Source organism: Oncorhynchus gorbuscha, linkage group LG22 (genome assembly GCF_021184085.1).
Source record: "Oncorhynchus gorbuscha isolate QuinsamMale2020 ecotype Even-year linkage group LG22, OgorEven_v1.0, whole genome shotgun sequence".
NCBI lineage: Eukaryota > Metazoa > Chordata > Actinopteri > Salmoniformes > Salmonidae > Oncorhynchus > Oncorhynchus gorbuscha.
The window spans coordinates 24,692,289-24,710,856 of record NC_060194.1 but is presented as its reverse complement, the minus strand read 5'-3'; the positions used below and the strand labels follow the sequence as shown (position 1 = coordinate 24,710,856).

The 18,568-nt window shown below is 41.4% G+C and overlaps 1 protein-coding gene across 5 annotated transcripts in view; it reads right to left on the bottom strand.

Annotated features, from left to right (window-relative positions):
* LOC124009127 (rho GTPase-activating protein 21-like) overlaps positions 1-18,568 on the bottom strand; it is a 68,370-nt gene that overhangs the window by 33,909 nt on the left and 15,893 nt on the right. For 3 of the 5 annotated variants that reach the window (XM_046320623.1, XM_046320620.1, XM_046320621.1), the window contains exons 4-7: positions 16,585-16,606; positions 5,121-5,213; positions 3,644-3,722; positions 3,500-3,554 (exon numbers count right to left, since the gene is read on the bottom strand). In XM_046320623.1, coding sequence (XP_046176579.1) covers positions 3,500-3,554; positions 3,644-3,722; positions 5,121-5,213; positions 16,585-16,606 — 249 coding nt within the window. Of the gene's footprint in view, positions 1-18; positions 1,041-3,499; positions 3,555-3,643; positions 3,723-5,120; positions 5,214-12,222; positions 12,246-16,584; positions 16,607-18,568 lie in introns of those variants that run through there. The other 2 variants (XM_046320624.1, XM_046320626.1) reach the window with 2 other exon arrangements.

Genomic DNA, 18,568 nt, shown 5'->3' with positions numbered 1-18,568 from the left:
CTGCTGCAGCTAGCTTACCAGATCAGTGGTCTCCGTGAAAAAGGCTACCGTTACAGCAGGAGAAAACGAGAGCAGTGAGAGGGGAAGAAGAATAGGGAAACGGCTAGCAGCAAATCACACACTATAAAAAAAGAAAAGAGAACAGTGGTAGTCTTGATCACTGATGCCGAGGCCCTGGAGTCAAAGCACTAAAAATCCATCAGAGCTGCAGTCACATCGAGGGAAAGCGAAAACGGGGAACGGACGTTGGCCGTGGCAGGACTGTCAAATTAGCGATGCCAGCTGTGTGTGCCAGTCTGACCTGGGCGAGGTGTAGGTGGCAGGAGCAGAGGTAGCCTGCTGCCTCCGACAACACCGAGCTCACCATCTCTCTGTTGCTCCCTCCAGCCGATTGCAGCAGCCAGGTTACAGCACTTACTGGATGAGCTGCTGCCTGGTATCACTCACACTCTCCATCCCTGCCTCCACTCTATCTGGTATCTCTCACACTCTCCATCCCTGCCTCCACTCTCTGGTATCACTCACACTCTCCATCCCTGCCTCCACTCTCTGGTATCTCTCACACTCCTCATCCCTGCCTCCACTCTCTGGTATCACTCACACTCTCCATCCACTATCTGGTATCGCTCACATGACGGAAGCAGCTGCTTGATTCTACATTCAGCCCAGATGATACTGCTTCCCATCCTCTTCTGCTCTCCCTCCTTCTCAGCAGCATCAACCTGTTCACAACTAAGGGGCTGTCAGCTGACTACAGCTGGTTTGAGGATCTTCCATCCCACTCCCTCACTCAGCGTCTCTATCTTACTAAGCCACTGATTTTACTGCTGTTGACGTGTTCCGCTGTAGCTGGTTTTCTGTGTGTGTACTGGAGTCTCTCTCCTCCTCTCTCCTCCTCCTCTAGTTAATAATGTCAGCCACCCAGCGAGCCGCGATGTTAATCCTCCAACCCAGGCACAGCTGCATCAGTAGCGTGATACTCTGCCTCAGCAGTGGCAAGCCTTTTCATACACCCAGCTATCCTAGCACTGTGGACCAGCGGCCGCTAGCTAAAGCAACAGATGTGCACCACAGCCCAGTGAAGGGGAGGAGAGGGAGAGAGTAGAGAAGTGGGGGATGGGAAAAGAGAAGCGAGAGAGAGAGGTGGCTGAGCCAATAGGGAGGGAGAGAAGGAAAGAGGAGGGTAGGGAGAGGAAGCAGAGGGAATAGGTAGATGTTTACAGGCTCTACTCTTCTATGATGATGTATGCCAGCTTGAGGGGCTCAGGTACTGAAGCTTGCTTTGTTTTAATTCAGGCTTCTGTGAAATATCTTAACAGAACAGTTACCCAGTGTATGATCCAACCCACCCTCATTCCTAAATGGTGTCACCTGTGGCAAGCCAACAGTGAGACTTGAGGAGTAAGAGAGACAATGAAGGCTCTTAATAAGATGATTCCACCGTGTTTATTTAAATGACAATACTGCTATGCGAGTACTCCTCTTTCTGTTACTTATAAACATATACTCATTACGCACAGATATGTAGCAGCACAGCACACTGAGTTTACCTTCCTACTGAACCTGCAGCAGAATGCTTATCGGGCACCTCTAGTTGCCAGTAGCTATTGTGCATGAAAAGTTAATGATGAGAGTGGAGGCACAGGCACGTTACTTTGAGGAGGTAACGTCATGTGGGCTTCCTTCAACCGCACTCAATTCACTGCTACAGTACAGAGACATGCAAGACTAGTCTGTGGGAGGAGAGAGAGATGGAGGGAGGGAGGTGAAGAGAATGAACTGGCTGCCAAGAGCACTAAACTCCCACAATCTCAGTAGATGTTGTTTTTCTCCGTTTCAGATGTGCAAATTTGAGAATGCATCCTACAACCTAAATTTCCCTGCTATTCCGGCATCAATTGAGCTCCATATGACACCAGCCCATCTCTGCCTGCCCCCTGTGCTAATCTAAAATGAAATGTCAGCAGAAGGCAAGCTGAACCTCTTAGGCTCTCTGCTCAACTATTTATACCGGACACCGATTTCACGCAGCAATGCCTCCATGGCCAATTCCTTTGTAACCTCTCTCTAGCTATTCTGTGCGATGGGGAGCATGTGTCAATGAGTGGCCACAGAGCATTTGGTAAGGTAAACATTCCAACACAATGTTAATAGGCTCAGCTGTTAGACAATAGGGAGTTGGAGTCATTAAGCTGATGGGGACAGTTTGTGCTACAGTTGACAACAGGCTAGGTGTGACAGGTCAGCTAGTGTGGTGCAAAGGGGTGGAACCTGTGTTGACACAGCCAACCTCTCCGAATAGAACTGTACTAAGACAGATGTTATGCATTACGATGAACAACTTTTATTAGTGCGTGTGGAGTACACAATTAGTAAGGAACGGCATTCTTTTCTTTCTCCAAAATGTCCTATATTTCACTTATTATTTTGATCTCACCCATGCGAGAGATAACAAAAGTTTAGAGATAGTCTATACTTTACGAGTGCCAGTGTTTCCCCTATATTCATTTAGCAGCGTTGCACCGCCTCTACTAATTCACGTCTGCTGCAATAAAACAATTATTGCTATTCTTTTTTTCTTTTTTATTACAGGAAATTAAACTGCTAATTTTCTCTCAGCCCCATGTCAAAATGTGTTGATCAGGCAGAAGACGAATGTCTGAAAATACTTTCATACAACGTGATTATTTGCAAGAGGAAAAACATTTGTGCACATTTTTCCAAAAGGTAACGATCAACTCTTGGCTGTGGGTGATTGGCTGTGAAGGCGCAAACCTGGAGTACTGCCTGTCACATGCTCTGGAGAGCATGTTTGATGCTGATCCCTGTTGCGTAAGGACATAGTGGGCGAGAAACAGAAACCGGCAGGGAGTCTGTAGCATGCTTTAGTTTACATATGCATTTATGCCAGTACCCAGCTGCCTAGATTCTAAATAATTTCTCCCCTGAGTAGAAAAAAATCATCTTGCCTCAGACCTACTAACATGCAACTGTTCTCCATGTCAAAAGTCGAGACTTAAGAGTTTCTGCGTGCGTGTTTGTGTGGTGTGTTTGTTTGTTTATTAAGTGTGTGAGAGTTTATTAAGTGTGTGAGTTTATGAAGTGTGTGAGAGTGTTTATTTCTCAAAGTGACCCTTCCAGCTCCCAGAATGAGGTCAACCCTGCAGCAGAGAAGCATTAGCAGCACTTGGAGCTCCAGCAGCAGTCAGTGGAGAGGACAGGCTGTGGTGGCCTGGTTATGAGGCCCAGATAGAGCATTCTGAAGGGGGGGGTTCATCATGGTACTGCCCGTCCCCTCTGGAGCAGGACTAGTCTCCCCACATACACCCTTCACAGAGAAACTAGAACTGCTTCACTGATCTAATGCTTGATCACAACAATAGCGACTGAGTTGATGCTTTAGAAGTGGAAAGAGACGCAGACAGAAGAACTTCTGTTTTACAGTGGCTAAATATAGGAAGAGACTAAATCACTGCAGTAATGATCTTTACAAACTTACCAGCTGCAGTATGTCTTCATCTTTTGGCATAACACAGAGGTCAAGAAAGGCATCACTGTAATAGAAACACAAAGACATATAAGGTCAACAATAACAAAAGACAAGCGGGAAATCAGTCACTGAGAACAATAAAAGAGCCCTGACCTGTTTTGGATCAAGGCTATGACCTGAGAGTAGGTTTTCCCAATGATACTCGCTCCATTCACCTTTACTATCCTGTCTCCTGTTGACAATTAGAAGGAGAGAAAGGGTTAGAAGTTAGACTGGTAATATGTGAGTGACACAGCATTAATGGCAGGTGTATGGGTGTCTTTGAAGAGAGGTTGTTGTAGGGTAGTAGTCCCTTAGTAAGAGGCAGCTTCCCAACTAGGCTGACAGTCAGAGGGGAATGAGGAAAGGAAACTGATCAGTCATCTGATGTGTGTTTACTATAATTCAGTGCCCGAGGAAGCTGAGCTGTCTGCCTCTACTAACAACTCCACAAACAGAAAACTAATGAAAAAATCTGAGAAGACTACTGAGGATCTCTGAGCAGACTACTGAGGATCTCTGAGCAGACTACTGAGAATCTCTGAGCAGACTACTGAGAATCTCTGAGCAGACTACTGAGAATCTCTGAGCAGACTACTGAGAATCTAATAATAATATATGCATTTAGACTACTGAGAATCTCTGAGCAGACTCATGTGATAAGAATCTCTGAGCAGACTACTGAGAATCTCTGAGCAGACTACTGAGAATCTCTGAGCAAACTACTGAGAATCTCTGAGCAAACTACTGAGAATCTCTGAGCAAACTACTGAGAATCTCTGAGCAAACTACTGAGAATCTCTGAGCAAACTACTGAATCTCTGAAAACTACTGAGAATCTCTGAGCAAACTACTGAGAATCTCTGAGCAAACTACTGAGAATCTCTGAGCAAACTACTGAGAATCTCTGAGCAAACTACTGAGAATCTCTGAGCAAACTACTGAGAATCTCTGAGCAAACTACTGAGAATCTCTGAGCAAACTACTGAGAATCTCTGAGCAAACTACTGAAACTACTGAATCTCTGAGCAAACTACTGAGAATCTCTGAGCAAACTACTGAGAATCTCTGAGCAAACTACTGAGAATCTCTGAGCAAACTACTGAGAATCTCTGAGCAAACTACTGAGAATCTCTGAGCAAACTACTGAGAATCTCTGAGCAAACTACTGAGAATCTCTGAGCAAACTACTGAGAATCTCTGAGCAAACTACTGAGAATCTCTGAGCAAACTACTGAGAATCTCTGAGCAAACTACTAAGAATCTCTGAGCAAACTACTGAGAATCTCTGAGCAAACTACTGAGAATCTCTGAGCAAAATGCCCAGCATAGGGTGGACTGAAATCATAATTTTCAGATCTATGGGATTGGACCAACACTATGTCCAATAGTGCACCATAAGTATTGTAGTCCTGCTGTATTGTAGGGGAATACAGTAAAGTTGATATTATTTTTCCAAAACTCACAAAATTGCTTTAATATATTGATTCTATAATATAATTACTTCTATGACGTCACATAGCAATGATAAAGACAGAAACCAGAGAACATAGGAAGGTACAATTTCAGTGTGTTGCCGTTAATCAGTTACCTGTGCAGAGTCCAGCTTCGTTGGCAGGACCTCCCTCCTTTACTTGCTTCACAAAGATGGTGTCCATTGGCTCCAGCCTGTTCCGTTGTCTCCCTGACAAAGACAAAGTGTCATCACCAGCAACCATTAAACACATTCCTCTGGAGGTCACATGGTGGTGACATACCAGATCTGCTCATAACAGTGACACAGTAGTCATTAAATGAATAATCCCGGTCATACTACATATCTGCCCAGATTAGGTACAATAGGATGTTACCATGAAGCGTCTAGAAGGGTAGTAGTCAGATTAATTTCCCTTTAGAAAGACACATTGTTGACCTCAGCAGACCTACAATACACTAAGAGCAGAGAACCCAAACTAGAATGCACCACCCACCCACCCACCCACAACTCTCAGTTAAACCCCAGACTGAGACACACTCAATGTGAAGCAGCCAGCCCAACAAGACACCCCATGAACAGCTACCAGACACAACCCTAAATTGTAGACATTTACTAAGGGGAGAAAGAGTGAGTGTGAGCAAGAGCAACAGGATGATACAGAGAAAGTGATATATAGAGCAATAGATAAGGAGGAACTGACACAACATTCAGAAGCGTGTGAATTAAAGCAGTGACAGCAGAATAACAGAGTGGTTTGGTTTCTCTGTGTGTCACATTGGCTGTTCCTAAAACAACAAGACTAAATGAGAATGATAATGAAGGAATTCAACGGGAAAAAGCCTCCTAGTATGGTGGGTGAGCTGGTGGGGATTTGGGGAAGGGAAATGAATACATCTGAGTTTAGTTGGAGAACCTGTTTGCTCATTCTTACCCCGTCTCCTAGCAGCTGCATAGGAGAGGAAAGCAAAGGAGAGCGAGGGAGTAAGAGGGAGGGAGAGCAGACGGAGAGTGAGCTCAGCTGCACAACTCCCACTCCTTCCCAATAAACAAACACAGCTCCAGGCTCACTAGACACAAAGCTCTGTCCAACTACTTATCACTGTGTAAATTGGTAAATTATCATTGAATAGGAATGTTGTATCTTATGTGGAAGTCTCAGTGAGTACATTTGATATTAAACTGGTTATGGCAGAGTACGGCATTAGTCATGTAAACACACTACTCGCCTTATCTTAAATCGACGTACAGTCATACTCGAAGTAAACATACGCCGATTAAAACACCTGGTTTTCTGAGTATTCAAAAAAAAATATTAGGACATGTAAACTTCTTAGAGTTATAGATGGGTATCTGATATGTGCATGTGCTAGCATGAGTTTGGAAAAACGGACAATATTTCACATACAAACTGTATGTCCGAACTTAGAATCAAATTTGCTCCATAAAGATAACATGGTCACTGTGATAAAACATTTATTTTGATAGCCGAATTTCTGCATTTATCAAAGTCCCATCATGTAGCCTGATTTCATATGTGGTCACGTAGGGCTGACCCCATTTAGTACAACTGTCAGGTTGCAGTTGTAAATGAGAACTTGTTCTCAACTAGCCTACCTGGTTAAATAAAGGTGAAATAAATAGTCAACTGGTCGATTGTTTGGTCGATCGGCTGTTGGTCGACCGATATTTCTTTAGTTGACCAGAAACAACAACAACAACAACATTTTTTCATGGTGTAGCCTACAAGACACCAGCCTGATTTGCAGCTTTCTGAGTGGACTAAAACATTGTGGAGGCCATAGGGGTGGCACAGTCCACGACTAAGACGTGCTAAAACAAAACAAACGTAAGTTTGAATGACACCGAGGGACAGTGTTGTTACAGCTAATACCAGTTTGCCTGAGGCTGAAACCGCACAGGTGTTTCTACACATGCATACACACATACACTGATTCAAATGCACACACGTGTACATACCCGGACACACACACATAAATAGTGCCATACATGCACTCAAACATATTCAGTTGGCCTTGCTGTTATGACTTTTGATGTCTTTTGTTTGTTTTGCATGGATGTTTTCCATTTTCCTTTCTTTCTCTTTTTAATTTTGTTGATGCATTTGGGGGCGGGGGCTTGGGGGCAGTGTCAGATGGTTGAGGGGCAGCTCTTGGGGAATTGTGGGGGGGGTGCTCTTGCAGCTTAGTCTGGGGGTGATAGTTCTCTGGTTCAGGTCCCTGTTTTCAACCGTGTGTGTGTGGGAGGGGGGGCAGGACGTTGACCCTGGTTGCTTCTGTGTGTCTCTCTGGATGGGAGTCTGTTAGATGACTAAATGTGATGGAAATGTTGAGCGGCTTCACTGCAAGTATATTGTATGTTATAATATTCAATAAAAACACATTAAAAAAAAAGACATTCACTACTGAAAATGGTTATATTACATAGGAACAGGTGCAACCATAATAAAAATAATATTTTATAACAAATATTATTTATCCCGCGATAATGGTCGCTGTCCGCGGTTATGAAACATCAGGGCGCTGCTGAATTGGCACCTTTTTCTAGACCATGTTGCTATGTGAATAATAGCAAAGTTAACCAGCATATTGGTGTTGAGGACAATATGGCAGCGGTGGAGTTAGGAGACGAGAAAACAGCCCTTGACTTAATTGTCTAAGAGACTCATTTTATTAGGTCTATAATCAATAGCCTAACTGCTTAATGTGAATGGCTTTATGAATAATCCATTTACTGTACATCTACAGAAATACAGCATGTCCTGCTTCTGTTGCCGGTTTGTTTAACAGCCTACTGATTCCGTGAGCACCAAGCCACATGCAACTACATGTCGGATAAACAACTTCACAAATTCGTTTGTTTTCAATCTTTGCTACGCTGTAATAAAAGGCTTCACACTTTTTAAAAACTTTGTTAGAACTGCCTCTCTGGTATCATTTATCATTTATTTAGTGTTTACACTGTTCCAGATTTTCTGTAAAATCATATGATAATAACCTTCATTTTTCGTGATCTCATTATTACGATCATCATTATAATAAGTCATGTCATTATCATTAGTAGTCTTAGTATAGCTGACTTCGAGCTGTAAGTCTAAGAGCGTATCCTGTTTAGTCTTACTACCTTAACTTAAGCCTAGATTTAAATATTATTTAGTGCATTCGGAAAGTATATAGACCCCTTCCCTTTTCCCACATTTTGTTATGTTACAGCCTTATTCTAAAATGTTTTAAATGTTTTATTCCCCTCATCAATCTATACACAATACCCCATAAAGGACAAAGTGAAAACAGGGCTTTTAGAAATATTTTAAAATGAAATTGAGCTCAGGTGCATCTTGTTTCCATTGATCATCCTGAAGATGAATTCAATTGATTGGACATTATTTGGAAAGGCACACTTATCTACAGCTCATTCGGAAAGTATTCAGACCCTTTGAACCTGATGGCCATTCTGACAGATCTCCAGAGTTCCTCTGTGGAGATGAGAACATTCCAGAAGGACAACCATCTTTGCAGGACTCCCCCAAAATCAGGCTTTTGTGGTAGAGTGGCCAGATGGAAGCAACTTTCTTGAGCTCCAGTATTTTTCACAACTAGTCAAACTGATTTCACACATCGGACTTTCTCTTTACCTTCTGAGTAACCAGTAAATATTCCTCCGTTTTTAGTTTGGTCACACCCTCTGCATCCATTTTCCTGTTATGGTGTCCAGAGTTTGTTATAACCAATTTATTGATACAAGTATGATATGCTGTATTTCAGGGAATAGGGAATGTTATTCCTAAACTAATGAGGTACACTTCGGCAACAACTTTTCAGTCAGAAATGCCTGTAATTATGATGCAGCTTCAGCAACACGGACAGCGCGATAAACACTGTTGATGTTCTGTGGTGGTCACGGCAGCAGGGAGGAGAGCGAGACAACAGGTGCTAGTCACACCACCACTCGCTGCCATTTTCTTTTTTAAACACAGCACAGCAAGTCTAAGCCCTGCCAGGTACAATCAAATCAATTACGTTTGGACTCCCTCTTGTCATTTGTGTGTCTTAATTATTTCATCAAACAGTGAGCTTAAAGCATCAGACAAGCTCAGTGCATAAAGTTGATTTTATTAAAACACATAGGATGTGTCTGTATATCCTATGTGTTTTAATCAATTTGGACTAATCGATTGGTCTAAAAGAACAGATGACTCTTGGTCGACCAATATTTTGTTTTTGTCGGGGACAGCCCTAAGGCCATGTAAACAGAATTATTAGGGAAACCGTTATTCTTTCAAAGCATGTAAACGCTTTAAGGGAACTATTATATTAATCTGACTATTCACAATAATCATATTATTGTGTGCATGTAACCATACTCAAATGGTAAGCATGAAGTATCATTGGTAAGCACTGACGGTGGCAGCAACATCATTTGCCATACAGGTTTTTCAATACAAAATAAACACATTAGTGATATGTGTTTGATAGCGATTGAGAGAAGCAAGAGATTAATAGGGAGAACGAGAGAAAAAAGTGATTGAAAAGATGGGAGTGGGTGTTTGATACGCCACGGAGCACCCACTCACTGCTCTCTCCTTCTCCCTGTGGGTGTTTGACAGATTGAGAGGGACAGATCTGTAAACAGTTATAACAGGTTCACATATCTGATTTTCCTCACGTTAGAGCTGAGCCACTGAACCTTTCTTAGAAGAGCTATGCAAGACAAGGCTATGCATGCTATACCTGCACCACCATCACCTGGACAGTGTGTAAAAACAAACACAACCTATTGTTGCTCACAATCACATATGAATGTGTTATGTATGACGCAACAAGAGCCTCATCTCCCAACACCATCAGTGTTACCAGGCTCCCTCTTGTGGCAAGTGGTAGAACCACAGCATACCATAACAACCCTACTGCTTGATAATACAAGTATAAAGTGATTTGATACTAGCAGTAACTCAGTGACTGCTGATGAGACTATTTCCAACACTAACATGAGCTCAGTCAGTCCCAGACAGTGTAAATCATTTTTAAATCATCTTGACCCCAGTCCTTTTCATTTCATTTCCTCTTCATACTGTTTTTTATTAGAACAATCTCAAGTTGTTCCCAGCAGAGAATCATGGAATGCATTAAGTCAAATTATATGGAATAGCCAGTAGAGGGTGCACCAGAGACATGTGTTATCCACCAGTCAGTCAGGGGCGGGAGACTCCAATGATGCAACACCGGGTTCACAGCTGTAGGCATGTTCATGAAGGCTTTGGCTGTGTTTGAGAGCATCAAAACCGCAATGTATCATGGGTAAATTGTGAGTGACTGAACTACAAATAATATAGAGTAGTTATTTATGATTCAAGGTTAGTCAGTCTCGACTCGCCTTTAAATTCGGCTACAATGTCGAACGCTCCCCGTTTCAACCTCCACATGGTAAACAAAGAGATTCCCTCTCATTCACAATGGCGGTCCTGGGATAACCCAGAGTCAGAAAACTAGTCTCCATAGACACAGTCACACCACACATTCACATATCTGGGAATATTATATCCACCTATACATTATACTGTAATATGACAGAGATTGAAGACGTAACCTACGTGACATCAGAAACAAACTGAAACAAGCACACAGACTAATGCAAACAGACAAGCACACAGACTAATGCGTGCAAACATCAACAGAAACAAAGACTAATGCAAACAAGCACACAGACTAATGCGAACAGACAAGCACACAGACTAATGCAAACAGACAAGCACACAGACTAATGCGAACAGACAAGCACACAGACTAATGCAAACAGACAAGCACACAGACTAATGCAAACAGACAAGCACACAGACTAATGCAAACAGACAAGCACACACTAATGCGAACAGACAAGCACACAGACTAATGCAAACAGACAAGCACACAGACTAATGCAAAACTGAAAGTAGTGATTTAAGATCTCTGCCCCTCTCCCTCTCTGAGCTACATTATTGTTAATGCAGTAACATTGTTTATAGTTAACCTGTAGTGGTAGCAGGGGCGCAACTTTGGTTTTTAGATGTGCTGGAGATGTATCACAATGCAATTGTGAAATTGCACCCCCTGAGTGGTATCACAGCCAAGCCAAGCCAGTTTGTGAGCATCACAGGTTGTTTTCACTACCAGGGCATAAAATGTACTTTTAAAGTCCACCAGCCACTGTGGCAGGTAGATTTAAAAACTACCAACAGTGTTTCCTCTGCGTTCATTTATGTGTGGCGCTGCACCACGGCAGAATCATTGGTGCCACACAAAGACATCCCATTTCTACCAAACATAGTTTCAAAAAAGTTATGTAAATTACATTTGCTTTTATTGGTAAATAGATGATCTGTACATCAGTTTGGTAAATCAGTTTGTTTGCTTGATTAACGTTAGCTAACCAACTACTTAACTACATTAGCTAGCTATAACCTAAAAACTATACTAATGTCATTTAGATCTATAATATTGCTGCCACAATTGTAACGGCAATTAGCTATCCAATATACACATCTATGTTGTTGATAGAAACATGGTTAACTAACGTTACTAGTCTAGCAAGTTAGCGAGCTAGTTTGTTTGGAACTGTATCAAGTGCAAGCAAGATGGCTATATTTGTCAGTCTTCGACTTTGATTTATTTATAGAAGTTTGAGTTTATTGAAATATTTCCAGCCAGAGCAGCGAAAGAGAAAGGGGGAGCAGGGACAAGAGTGTCAGGTAATGTTAACTTAGCAATCTAACCTCAACTCAGCCCGAACTAAATTACACTTTTTTTTAGTTAACTCTCTAAAAGCTTCAGCTATCATTTTTATTACAATTGTAAGGCTTGCTTTACTGGACAGAGACGAGGCAGAATCCCAGGAGTGAGGTAGGGATGCCTGAGGGACAGAGTAGAGGAGAGCAGAGAGGATTAAAAAAAATAGAAGATGGAAGATAAAAGGAGGAACTTGCACATTACATGAAGAGCTTGACATTAATAACCTGGTTATCTACTTGTCCTTCAGACAAGGAGGTGACTGAAAAAGTTGTGTTTGATGCAAGAAACCACTTCACAAAATAGAAAATGCATTATTATTCCCATAACTTTATTACAGAGAATGGGACAAAGTATGCCTATTGACTATTTAGCTTATTCAAGCCTGCCTTAAAACTACAACATTACCCCTTTTAAGAAAAAAAAAAGCTCTTTACCTGACTTGCTTTTCAAGGATGTATATGTTGTGTTCTTGAAGGAAGCAATCACTCCCCTATTGCAGACTACAAATGATCTATAACTGGGCTAATAAGTCACCAAGTGACTACCAAAGGATATGAACAAAATGTGCACACGTGGCTACATGCAGCTCTCGCTTTGATCTCAAAACAAACGCATCTCCTGCTGTAAACACAGTCCAGGTCAAAGTAAATGGCACAGATCCATATATGGCAATAGTCTATTTACATATAGGCCTACTGAAGCTCTGTTTGTTTATGCCGCACCGGTCTGTGTAGAGTACAGTAGTGCGTGTCAATGGAATAGAATCCTACTCCGATGCGTTCTGCCTATAACAAAATCTGTTGCATTGTTTTTTTTTTTTTTTTTGGTGGGTTTTTTTTTTTTTACAAAAAACTGAGGTTGGCTATATGATCACACCTGGTAATAGATCCGTTGTTGAATTAATTGTGAGGCACGGATGAGTGAGCATTTAAATCATAAGCTTTCTATTTTACTGGGCTGATGGTGTCTGCATCTGATGGTCAGTCTCAGTGGAGGGAGTGAGCAGCAGACTGAGGGTACGCTGACACTGCCAAAAAAGGGACAGTTTTCCAACTGATGACGAAACTCAAGTCGCACCGCATTATTTCTGCCTATTTGTTATTTCTATGAACAGAGAAAGTGAAATATTCCTCAATATTAAAAAAGACCCAAGCCACTAACAATAACACAAACCTATAGATATACTTTCCTACTCATTCAGTGCTTGGTTGTAGCGCTGGATGGAAAAAGTGTAGAATAAACATGAACTCACTCATAAAAACAGCATCTCTCTGCCATATTCATTGACCGTTTCTCAATATCAACTTTCTTTTATGCCTGCTATGTTACTGCAGACACGGTCACCTGAGCCATTCGATTGGCCCGCGGTAGGCCTATTGTGCACTTGATTTGCTCTCTGGGTATGGTGAAAAGACAGAGTTTGTTCCTTCAAACTAGTGATGCACCGATATGACATGTGGCCGATACCAATATTTCTCTTGCCAAAAAAAAACCCTGATACCTGATATAACAAAAACAAATTAAAGTAGTTAAATAGTTAACACACACACACACACACTCGCAGCAGTCTAAGGCACCTCATTTCAGTGCAAGAGGCGTCACTACAGTCCCTGGTTCGAATCCAGGCTGTATCACAGCCGGCTGTGATTGGGAGTCCCATAGGGCGGCACACAATTGGCCCAGCGTCGACCGGGTTTGGCAGGTGTAGGGCGTCATTGTAAATAAGAATTTGTTCTTAACTGACTTGCATAGTTAAAAAAGGTTACACACACAAAAAAAAGTGACTTTGTTTGCATTTACCCATGTCCCCATTACCAGTAAAACATCATCAAAACCTATTTTCTTACACTTACTTGCTGTGCTATTTTGTTGTTCATTTGTTAAGTCGTTTCATTCTCAACCAGGATTTCTATGGAACGCCGTTTGGGTCTTTGCGTGTCAAGAAAGAAACGTCAAACAACACTATTTGACATGCCAAATAAGCTTGTTGACCAATCAGAACCTGAATATGACGGCACATCACAAAATAATATAACGCTTTCATACATTTTGTGCATAGTTATTACACATTAGTGAGATCAATCACTCGTATTTCATGTCACAACGATTCATCGATACGTATGCTATGATGCTGGTAAAGTTCTCGCGCACCTACAGAGCTGGTCATTAAAAAAAAAAGCTAGCTAGCCTATGGATGCAAGCAATGTTCTTCCCCCAAAACGACAATCTTTTTCAGTAGCTATAGTTGTTAACTATATAGCTATGTGTCATCTAAAATGACCCTAATTTACAAGACAGTTCTTATTTGATTAATGGTGGTCGGACTCATCTATGTGAAGCTAACCACAATAAGAATTAGCCACAATAGTGGACTTTGCGGTTAGCCTTCAAAATAAAAGCATGTCAATGACAGTGACGCAAACTAATACAAATGGTAGAGAGAATTATGCCATAAATGAATAGATCATGCTAAACGAGGTTGGAATGTTATATAAAATCAACAAAAGGCAATTTGTTAATTTGACAAAAACATGTTGAAATCACACTGGATGTATTATACTTTAGAATTGCATTGTGTGTATACTTAATACATGACATGGGGTATCAGTCTACTCAGTGACACCCAGAAAACATTAGCATCGTAGATCTTATTGCGGGACTCTGAAACAACTGAATTGAGCAACATTTATTGTCAACCTATGTGTATTGAACACTATTCTTGAGGAAAAACAATAGTGCATGGATGTCTTGGTGTATGATAACTCTTGAGGAGGATGTTGTGAAAAAATATATTGGGTATTGAGTAGACTGATACCCCATTTCATTGATCCCCATTTCATTGATCCCCAATCCTTAGGTAAAGCTGTACAGCGCAATATGAATGTCAATACACACAACAGGCTGACTGGGGAGGTGATTTCACAAAGTCACAGTCCTGCAATAAGAGCTACAACGCTAATATTTGCATAAACTCTTCACAGTTGTGTTCTGTGTGTCACCGAGTAGACTGATACCCCATTTCATTGCTTCACATTCCAACCTTGTTTAACATTATTTAGTTTAAATATGGCATGATTCCACCAATTGCAACCTTCTGCATCACTTTCAAAGGGGTGCTTTTATTTTGAATTCCACTATTGTGCCTAATCCTTATTGTGGCTATCTTCACATCACATAACCCAGAGCGGTCGACCCTCACTAGCCAGATGAAGCTAGCTGGCTGCTTATAACATTAGCTTTGGGCAACAGAGTTAAGTAGCTGGCTAGCTATTTTTTGTCATGAATAATTACATTTCAATAGGCGAACAACAAGTGGCTACCTAGCTAATACTTACTCACAAGGACTCCTAAATCATTGCTAAGAATAATGAAAATGATTGCAGTTTCTTCTGATCATTGTTTTCAGGCTGATTGTATTGATGCTAGCTAGCTATCCCAGAAGTTGCGGTTGAACAAAATGCTTTCTTACGAACACGGCATTGTAAACACATCGTTCGTGGCGTTCTCAGACTTTTTTGCACAGGTTTGACAGTGCTACTGATAGTAGTAGTGGTGCTTGGCTTGCATGTGCAAATTCAGAACACACAACATTCTATAAGAGAACTGTGTTATTTGACGTGTCAAATTAAAAGCTTAATTAACACGTCAAATAGTGTTATTGTCAAATAGTGTTATTTGATGTGCATCTTTTTTGACAGGCAAAGACCATAACAGGGTTCCATAGTATGTCTTGAAGTTAATAACAGTAGGGCAATATCTGAAAAATAGCACACCTGGTAGTGTGTACCGGTGCTCGACCAGTCGCGAAAGCCAACATCCCCTACGACAGAGAACGGTTGATTGTCAAGAACAATGAACATCTTGGCGTTAATGGATTTCGCCTTGGAGTTGTCTAGATGAAATCTTCTTAGTCTCTCAAATGACTGCTTGACTTGTTGACTGCTCAATCCACACAGCAGACATTGTGGGCTAGGTTAGGAATGCTGTGTTGCACGTGTAGCGCAACATTTTACGTGGCGTCATTACGTCATGTACCTACATTATATAGATATGCACGTCAGCTTTGACACCGGTTTTGCACATCGGTGTTAAACTAGACATTGGGCCGATACCGATGTTGCCATATTTAGCTAATATCGGTTGATTCCGATATGTTCACCGATATAGCGTGCATCCCTACTACCACAGCAGTGTTTAGAGGAGGGGACACAGTGGAACAGCAAACCACAGGCCAAACTGATTCCTCAGAGTGTGGACATGATTGGATAAAAACATGCAAAACATTTGAGCATTTGAGATGGCGAGCTTTATTTAACAGAAGTAGTGTGCTATAAAAACAAACACCTGCATGCTCCCACACACACACAAAAAAAACCTTGTGTGGTGAAATGGATCAGGGGTTACAACATTTTTTCCAACAGGACTCATTTCCTAAAAGTAACAAAAACACCAATGCACAAGTGCACATACCTACAAACACACAGGAAAAATGCACAAACCTAAAAACAAGGGCTTTGGGCAACTTTTTGTTGTGCAGTGACAACAAAGTGCAGTTGGATAAAGGTCAGTTGAGGACAGTAACAGGTGGTGATGCTGGCCAAGCCGTTTCAGTCAGGCCTCTACAAAGGTCACCTTAACACAACAGCTACCCTGTTCCATGTGCATAACAAGGAAGTAAAAGAGCTACGTCAACAGATGGAAAAATCATACAAAGTGGGAGGCAGATTGACGATGCAGTACTGAAGGACAAACAGAGGAGGAAGGAACTGTGTGCAAGGTAGATTCATTCAGCTTACCTCTGCGGCCATGCTCTTCCTCCTGTAAAAAGACAAGATAAATGTTATTTGCCAACAGCAATGATGGTTTCTGAGTTAAGAGGGGTCATAAAGTTGCTTAGAGGGATCAATTCGTTTTACTCTATGGAAATTCTGGTTGGGGAATTACACTCTTTTGTTGCAACTTCTTCCACATGAACCATGTTTCCATCCAACCTTTTTATGCGAGTAAAATACATGTTGGTTATAAAATATCACGACAGGCCTGATGGAAACAGCTAATTTGTCAGTAAACTTGACAAATGTTGACTAAACAAAATATGCAAGACAAGGTGGGATCTTGTGTCTGTAAAATATATTATGCAAGAAATGACAATGGAAATGCCTTAATGCACAAATATTGATATAAAAATCATCATATCGAAGAAAACTTGGAGTCACGCGATGACATGTGTGGTCCTCCCACTACGGCTCGGGAAAGCATGCCGATTATTAGGCTACAGATTAAATAAGTTATGATGAACTTCACAGGGTGGTGAAAGTGCACGGTGATGAGCTTGATACTCCTTTCCTGTAAATATTGAGGGTCTTATTCTGGATACAAGATGATCGATGCCTGTCTGCCTTTTGACAAATCTAAATAATCTCGCTATTTTGTCCATAATAATCTCATGTGGGGTAAGGGGTATTCAACTCTTACCCTACGAGGTCCGGAGCCTGCTTGTTTTCTTTTCTACCTGATAGTTAACTGCACACACACCTGGTGTTCGAGGTCTAAATCAGTCACTGATTAGAGGGAAACAATGAAAAATATGCAGTAGAACTAGCTTTGAGGTCCCGAGCTGAGTTTGAGGGATGAAGGATATCCTATCCGCACTGTATCTGCGAGCTGTTGGCTAGAGAGCATGTGCCAAGACTAGAGGTCGACCGAGTGTGAATTTTCAACGCCGATACCGATTATTGGAGGACCAAAAAAAGCTGATACCGATTAAAATAGGCCGGCTTTTAAAAATGTATTTGTAATAATGACAATTACAACAATACAGAATGAACATTTATTTGAACTTAATATAAAACATCAATAAAATCAATTTAGCCTCAAATAAATAATGAAACATGTTCAATTTGGTTTAAATAATGCAACAAAGTGTTGGAGAAGAAAGTAAAAGTGCAATATGTGCCATTTAAGAAAGCTAACGTTTAAGTTCCTTGCTCAGAACATGAGAACATATGAAAGCTGACGGTTCCTTTCAACATGAGTCTTCAATATTCCCAGGTAAGAAGTTTTAGGTTGTAGTTATTATAGGAATTCTAGGACTATTTCTCTCTATGCCGTTTGTATTTCATATACCTTTGACGATTGGATGTTCTTGCCAGTGTAACAGTATAGCTTCCGTCCCTCTCCTCACTCCTACCTGGGCTCAAATCAGGAACACACCGACAACAGCCACCCTCAAAGCAGCGTTACCCATCGCTCCACAAAAGCTGTGGCCCTTGCAGAGCAAGGCGAACAACTACTCCAAGTCTCAGAGCGAGTGACGTTTGAAACGCTATTAGCGCGCACCACACTAACCATTTCACATCGGTTACACCAGCCTAATCTCGGGAGTTGATAGGCTTGAAGTCATAAACAGCACAATGCTTGAAGCATTGCGAAGAGTTGCTGGAAAAACGCACGAAAGTGCTGTTTGAATGAATGCTTACGAGCCTGCTGGTGCCTACCATCGCTCAGTCAGACTGCTCTATCAAATCATAGACTTAATTATAACATAACAACACACAGAAATACGAGCCTTAAGTCATTAATATGGTCGAGTCCGGAAACTATCATCTCGAAAACAAAAAGTTTATTCTTTCAGTGAAATACGGAACCGTTCCGTATTCTATCTAATGGGTGGCATCAATAAGTCTAAATATTCCTGTTACATTGCACAGCCTTCAATGTTATGTCATAATTACGTAAAATTCTGGCAAATTAGTTGCATTTATCCTGACTCTGTGTGCA